The sequence below is a fragment of the Mitosporidium daphniae genome (assembly GCF_000760515.2).
Source record: "Mitosporidium daphniae strain UGP3 chromosome Unknown contig-181, whole genome shotgun sequence".
In the NCBI taxonomy this organism is placed as follows: domain Eukaryota; kingdom Fungi; phylum Microsporidia; genus Mitosporidium; species Mitosporidium daphniae.
Window position 1 is genome coordinate 223 of NW_013546643.1, and position 6,661 is coordinate 6,883.

The following is a 6,661-nucleotide window of genomic DNA, read 5'->3' on the forward strand; positions in this document are numbered from 1 at the left end:
ATCGGTGGTGTTTATGCGTTGTTAATGGAATTTGAAAGTCCCAGTACAAGATTAAGATTTCTTTTGTTGCGGACATTACGTGTGCTTATTCAGATTCTTCAATTCATAATTGTGCGTCGGAAATCTTCCCAAAATTGGCTGCTAATCTAGCTTATTTTCAGGAAAAGTTACGGACCGGGCTATAAACCAAAGACACTGCTTCATTTTTAGCTAAATTGCATCGATGGGATTGCCCATCCCACAGCACATGCATGTTGGCTTTAACTTTCCAAAAATTAAAATTAAAATTTTCCACATGAAGCAACGATTTATTGGACAGGTCGTCGGAACCGCTATGAGGAAAACGGCAAAGGTGCAGGTCGAGCGGATGTGCCCGCTTCCTAATGGAAAGGTATTTTTTCCAACTCATCCTAGCAACATTTTGTAAGAAGCAAATTCCTCGCCCATGACGAACAGGAGGAAACCGTGATTGGAGACAAAGTCGCCATTGAGGCAATCAAGCCCGTCAGTAAGAGAAAAGCCTTTCAAGTGGTGGGGATCGTCCAAAGAGCAAGAAGGTTTGTTGACCCAGATACCGGGCTCACGTACACCAGCGCATGATGTTGACCATGTGGATATTGTTCATATCTGGGGAATTGTACCATGTCGATAGAGGCCAATGATAAAGCACTGATACCGTGTTATTTTCCGTATAAAGCTGTACATATGGTGCATATAGGAGCGGAAATCGGCCCCAGTATGATTTAATTTATGGATATGTACGACTAGTAATTAAGTGCTTCTGTCTCGGCAAAGGAGAGAAAGTCCGAGTCTAGGGCACTGGATACCGGCTCCGAAAATGACGGATCTGGCTTCACGCCAACAACATTTCGAAACGTCATTCTTCGCATAGCTAGCGATAAGAGAGATCACATCAATACCTGCGTGTTTAAGCACTTTTATGGGATTCTCCTTTAAGCTAAAGAGCGCATCTGAGGCAGATTTCATTCCAAGAAGATGAAGGATATTAGAAGAATCATGAGGGGACCTTACACCAAACTTTTCACTGGCTCCACTGGTAAACAAAAGGTTCCTTCCCTTGCTTGCGGAAATGAGAGATGCAGCGTTTGCCAGAAAATTTCGCAGCTTGCTTGGTGCAGACTCTCCAAACACAATTGCGTCCTGTAAAGAAATTTCAAAAAAAATTCCTCTCAAAATGGCAGCACCCACAATGGAGGGCTTCAACGGAAATGGCAGCCGTTCTTCCATTTTCAGCTTGATCACATCGACATCCAGTGTGGTGCAGGCAGTGAGTAAAGCCTTTTCGTTCAATGGCTCTACGGCAATGATATCTATATTTGAAGCGGCAGGKGACCGCTCTTGCTATGGAAAGTTACAATAGCCCCACGTACCAGTCCAATTGGAGTGCTATTGGAATCCATAACAATGGTGACCCTGCTATAAATTTTAAAAGAGCTGGGCGAGATTCCAGCCAGCGCACATTGTTCCGCTGCAACCTTAAAAACCCATTTCGGAAGCGAGGGGAGGGGGGGCGAAGTGGGGAGCTTGGCTTCAACAACCCTATTAATTGCAATTCCCTTGAATCCGGCTTTGTGATGATAAAATGCTGCTCATACCTTCAATCAACGCACCAAGTAGCAGTGGAAACTCCTTTTCCAGCTTGTTGTTGTTGCTCGCATCGCCTGCCTTGCCCTCCACGAGCCGAATATTGAGGTCGAAATAGCATCCCATTTAAAAAGGACTGTAAATTAAATTTACGCTCGTAACATTCAATTGATTGGAACGCAGCAATTGAGCCCGGGTTTTAAATTTAGCAATGTCTTGCCATAGCGAGGAGGTTTGTTTTTTGAATAGACACGGCCAGAAAATAACTGGGATCATCCACATCCCAAATCAGGCTCTGAGCAAAGATTCTTTCGTCCTTCTTTGCCATGGATTGCTGGCCCATAAAGACGCCTTTTTTATGCCAGCTTTGGCGCAAAGCCTACCTTTCATCAGCTTTCGCTTTGATTTCCCCTGCCTCCAATCCGATAATAAGTCTTTTAGATATGCCTCTTTTGATGTTCGATTCAAATTTTGATGATAGGAAGATAGTCAGGACATTTCCGAAGTAGTTGCTTTTGTATATCAAAAATACGATCTCTCAATTATTGGGCTCATTGGTCATTCTAGAGGTGGTTGCATGGGTTGATTTGATAGGAGTAAATGTATCTCTCAAGTGGATTGCATCAACTCGGCCTTCTTCACTTTGGTTTCTTGTGATGGTTGCGGGAAGATTTTACATGCCAGCTGGACCAAAAAAGCATTTAAAGGCATCGCTTGCCGCGCTTGAAGAAAAGGTTTTTTGACCATCAGCATAATCTCAATCAGTAGGGATCCTTTGAATGGAATGTTTCCATAAAAGGCAAAAATCATACGCTCGTCATTACCAAGGAAATGGTGGACAAGTTTGGCAACGCGACCCCTCTTCAAGGTATAAATTTGTAAATTTCCCTTTACCTTGGATATTGGAGTGGTGAATTCAATGTCCTTTCCTGCGCTGATTATTCACGGAACATCGGACAAGGTTTGTAGTTGAGATTCATTCCTTGAAGATGATACCAGTAAATGACGCGATTTTATTTGCCAATCATCTGACACACTCGTCACTGGTCCTGATTCCTTTTGCAGACCATCTGTTTAGGAGTGCGAATGCAGTTGAAAAAGGACAAGAAACCCACCAAGAAAAGCTTTTATCAACAATAACGGACTGGATTCTCGAGCAAAAGCCCCAGTGCGCGTCGATCGATGGCAAGGCTCTGCCCTCCGCCTCACTCTAGTGTAACCAACTAAATTGACAACTTGGCCAAAAGGCTGGTTGACCGAATATTGTTTTAATTATTTATTTGGGAATTCAGCTATATGATGGAGCAACCAAGCCTCTCCTTTAACGAATGGAGATAAGTGGGCGATTTAACTCTAATAGAGGCGGCACTGCCGGAAGGTGGCTTTGATTCTAAATCAGAGGCTGGAGCAATTTTTTCGTCTTCAATGGAGAGTGTCCTGAGACTGCATTCTAAATCAACGGGAGAGTCGCAAACCAAATCAACAGGACTTTCTTCCACCAAGTTGACAGGCGATTCGCAAGAAGGGTCCAGCACCAGATGTGTAGAGCTAAAGACGATAGACTCGTCGCTGATGTGGTAAAAAGAAGGGGCCTCATGCAGATCTTCTACTAAAATTTTTTTTTCTTCTTGTTCGGCCTCTGTATGTTTCATTTTTGGCAATGTATTTTGTGTTTGAAGCTCGCTTTCGATAAAGTCCAACATATCTGACGTCGGTGAAATAATAATTAAGTCATCCAAAGCATTAGTTTGAGGATTTACATATCCAGAAGAAATCATGGAAGTATCAACAACAACATTGATCGAGGAAGATTCAGCCACAACCAAGTCATTGTTGGCTGCTTCCACTGATAAAGGAATGATGCAGCTAGTGGTGCTTACGGGATCGAATTGACACGAGTCTGAAAGCGTCGTACAGCAAGAGGGGGAGATATCTGTAATTATGAATGGAATTTCATTTGTATTTTGAGAGCAGGGCGCATTTGGATCTGAAATGCATTCTCCGATAGATTCTTTGCAGCAAGATTCATCTTCAAGAGCCAAAATAGAACAATCAGCTTCTATCTTCGAAACCACACGTGTTGGCTCTCCAATTGGCATGGCTTTTGGCTCATCTGATGTAAGCATGGTAATCGGTTCTATGCACTCTGGAATATAAGTAGGGCAACGAGTTTCGGCAATTGGAGATCTCTGAATTTCAGCCTCAAAAATTGACTTTTGCTCTATTATTTGGGATGCAATATTTGCATTGGAGCCCACCATAGTGGAGTTGTTTTCGTGGGTAGAGGGAATTTCTTCTCGCGCATCAGAAGACATTGATGATTGAAGAATACTATTTTGGTAATATACCACCATCAAATTTCCCTCGGAGCAAACAGACTGTTCAGATGGGGAGATGTGTTGTATATCCAGGGAAAGAGTTATGTTGCTTATGTTCAAAGGAAGTGGTTCCTCGTAATTATTGCTAACTAAAACGTCAAGCAAATTGTCGACCAAATTTTGGACAGGAACTATGGGCTCTTTAAACTGTGCGTCTTGATTATAGTATGTGATTTTAGACTCTGACTCAGAGGAGGCAAGAAAGGAAGAAGGGTTCATTTCAGATTAAGGAAATTAAAATGCAAATCGCGTTTTAATTTACAACTCGGGCTTGGATTTTAAAATTTATGCTGACAGGAAGGGAGTGGAGGCAAAATTTTAATTTGGATGGTTTGTTATATGCTTTTGGAAACATTTGGCGTCTACCTTCATTGCTACGGCCAAGATTAGTGGTCAAGGGTAAGAAAATTGAACTGATTTTCAAAAGATATTTCCTCAATCACCCTTTGCATGCTTAGGGACGATCTAAAATTGAAGGGAATCGTATTCGACAAGGATAATTGTTTAACAATTCCTTATCAGGACTCGGTTGACCAAAGAGTCGAGGTGTGCATCTGTCTTTAACTTTTAGGAACGAGTCAGGGAAATTGCACACCATTTCGAATGCATCATTGTTTCCAATGGGGCCGGTGGGCCAGATGACTTTGCCACAGAGCCCAGGGTTCGTTTTTCTACTTGATAAATTCAGGATATCATTGGCATCCCCATTTTATCACACCATCGCAAGGTTGCCGCAAGCTTGATTCTAATGTGCTAGAAGCCTGCCTGTGGCGAGGATATCAAAGTGTATTTCCATGAAAAGTCAATAAGGCCCGATGAAATCGCAATTATCGGGGACAGGTTGTTTACAGATATCTTTATGGCAAATTATTCCGGAATGGTTGGCATCCTAACCCATCCCCTGAATGGTGGGGAGGACCCGCTTTCGGTAAAACTGGTCAGACAATTGGAGGCTTTCTTTTTAAAATTTTTGAGTAAAGTTTAATAAATTTGAAGTGATTGTCCGTGTCTAAGCTTACTAGCTTCTTTTTTTAATTCCCTTTCCAAACTGAAAATGTCACCTTCAAACCCATCTTCTCCAGTGGATCAGGTATCCCCGTCTGTCTATGACAGCGATGACGAGAAGTCCGTATTTATTGCCTCCATTCAGTATAATGATGAGTCTTTTTTGATTGATGTCCCGGAGGATAAATCGATTGGCACCTTGAAAGAGAAGCTGCAATTGTACACATGCCTTCAGCCGTCAGAAATGCGGCTGATTGTACGAGGCAGGATTTTCCAGGATTCCGAGTTGCTTGCCAATATAAGTATGTGTTTTTCGTAACTCTAGGTCCCGATGATACATTCACACTTGTAAAAATTATTGCTAATAACTCTACCAACCCTAATAACAATAGCTCCATCTCCTCCTCGTCGTCTGATCAACATTTTGCGACCGAAAGGGGATTTGATGCAAACATTTTGAAAATGATGTCCTCAATGATGAAAACACCATCGTTTCAAGTATGACTTTGGCCTTATTTTTAGGACATGTTTAAGAAAATGCCCTCGTCAATTCTGGGAAATTCCTCGTCAGACCCTGCCATCAAAAGCTTGATGGAGAAAAACCCGGAGCTCGAGCATATCCTCAACGATCCAGCAATCATCAAAGAGGTATTTTGCTTCATAGTTGATTGAAATAGACCATGAAGGCATTTGAAAATCCCGCATTGCAACGAGAAATGATGAGGAACCAGGATCTAGCGATGAGCAACATTGAAATGCTGCCTGAGGGCTTTAATGCCCTCAGAAGATCCTATGCCAACATTCAAAAACCCCTCCTAGATGCAATGGACGAATCCATGTCCAGAAACCCAGTTTTAAAAGATAGCCTACTTGCATCTTCAATTACACAGAAAACAGTCAACAAAGAGCCCATTCCAAATCCCTGGAATCCAGCGGCAAAGTCTAAGCTACGCGGTTCCGCTCCAGGAAGCAAGTCGACAATGTTTCTCTCAAAATTGGCTGACATGAAAGAAATGGGATTTACAAACGAAGAGGAAAATGCTCGGGTTTTAACGCTCTGTGAAGAAAATCTTGACATGGCTATTAACATTTTATTAGCTTCAAGGACATCTGGCGGGGAAAAGAAACAATAAAATTTAAAATCGATTCCAGTTTATTTGTCTTATTGAGGGGGGGGGCAGTTGCTTTTTGGAAGCACATTTGGGCGGTTACTTGGATAATGTACTGGCGAGCCTATCGATCACAAGGCTTTTCTCCTCTAATAGCTTGGAAAATGGTTTGATTTTTGAATAGTTACTAAAACGATCGATAAAAATCGTTCACATACCTTAGAAGGGAAGAGGTCGTCTCCACACCATTTCTGGCCAAGTACCATAGCGAGTTTATAGAGGAATGAATGTCTGAACCGGAAAAGGAGGCATCTGCCGATTCAAGAAGATAGGAGGCAATATTACAAACGTTGGATAACTGGGGGGAAGCAGAGGGGCCTCCATAACTTTCAATGGTTTCCTGCACAGCAAGAAGAGACTCTCTTAGTGATTGGGGGGAAACCTCGTCATTTTCCGTTTTGATGTTCCATAAAGACAAATTTTTCAAATGCAAGTGAAAAATTAGCATACACACCAGAGTTGGGATTGAATCGATGTGGGTGTTGCGCATTTCAGTAAGAGCCG

General features: G+C 42.3%; 6 protein-coding genes across 6 annotated transcripts; 3 read left to right on the forward strand and 3 right to left on the reverse strand.

Moving 5' to 3' along the window:
- Window positions 1-295: 295 nt before the first annotated feature.
- DI09_181p10 (30S ribosomal protein S17) lies at window positions 296-600 on the forward strand (the record flags this gene model as incomplete). Its single annotated transcript, XM_013383342.1, has 2 exons — window positions 296-391; window positions 415-600. 2 exons carry the CDS (start codon window positions 296-298, stop codon window positions 598-600), a joined length of 282 nt encoding a protein of 93 aa, XP_013238796.1.
- Window positions 601-771: 171 nt separating this feature from the next.
- DI09_181p20 (uncharacterized protein) lies at window positions 772-1,726 on the reverse strand (the record flags this gene model as incomplete). The annotated part of the gene is made up of 3 exons (XM_013383343.1): window positions 772-1,362; window positions 1,425-1,560; window positions 1,632-1,726. 3 exons carry the CDS (start codon window positions 1,724-1,726, stop codon window positions 772-774), a joined length of 822 nt encoding a protein of 273 aa, XP_013238797.1.
- Window positions 1,727-2,897: 1,171 nt separating this feature from the next.
- Window positions 2,898-4,202, reverse strand: DI09_181p30 (uncharacterized protein; the record flags this gene model as incomplete). Its single annotated transcript, XM_013383344.1, has 1 exon — window positions 2,898-4,202. The coding sequence occupies one exon, from the start codon at window positions 4,200-4,202 to the stop codon at window positions 2,898-2,900; it is 1,305 nt and encodes a 434-aa protein (XP_013238798.1).
- Window positions 4,203-4,270: 68 nt separating this feature from the next.
- Window positions 4,271-4,968, forward strand: DI09_181p40 (uncharacterized protein; the record flags this gene model as incomplete). The annotated part of the gene is given in 5 exon segments (XM_013383345.1): window positions 4,271-4,382; window positions 4,411-4,529; window positions 4,555-4,648; window positions 4,672-4,769; window positions 4,786-4,968. 5 exon segments carry the CDS (start codon window positions 4,271-4,273, stop codon window positions 4,966-4,968), a joined length of 606 nt encoding a protein of 201 aa, XP_013238799.1.
- Window positions 4,969-5,037: 69 nt separating this feature from the next.
- DI09_181p50 (ubiquilin-1-like protein) lies at window positions 5,038-6,121 on the forward strand (the record flags this gene model as incomplete). The annotated part of the gene is made up of 4 exons (XM_013383346.1): window positions 5,038-5,290; window positions 5,314-5,486; window positions 5,511-5,636; window positions 5,666-6,121. 4 exons carry the CDS (start codon window positions 5,038-5,040, stop codon window positions 6,119-6,121), a joined length of 1,008 nt encoding a protein of 335 aa, XP_013238800.1.
- A 100-nt stretch (window positions 6,122-6,221) lies between these two features.
- On the reverse strand, window positions 6,222-6,647 carry DI09_181p60 (uncharacterized protein; the record flags this gene model as incomplete). Its single annotated transcript, XM_013383347.1, has 2 exons — window positions 6,222-6,246; window positions 6,316-6,647. 2 exons carry the CDS (start codon window positions 6,645-6,647, stop codon window positions 6,222-6,224), a joined length of 357 nt encoding a protein of 118 aa, XP_013238801.1.
- Between the last annotated feature and the right edge of the window lie 14 nt (window positions 6,648-6,661).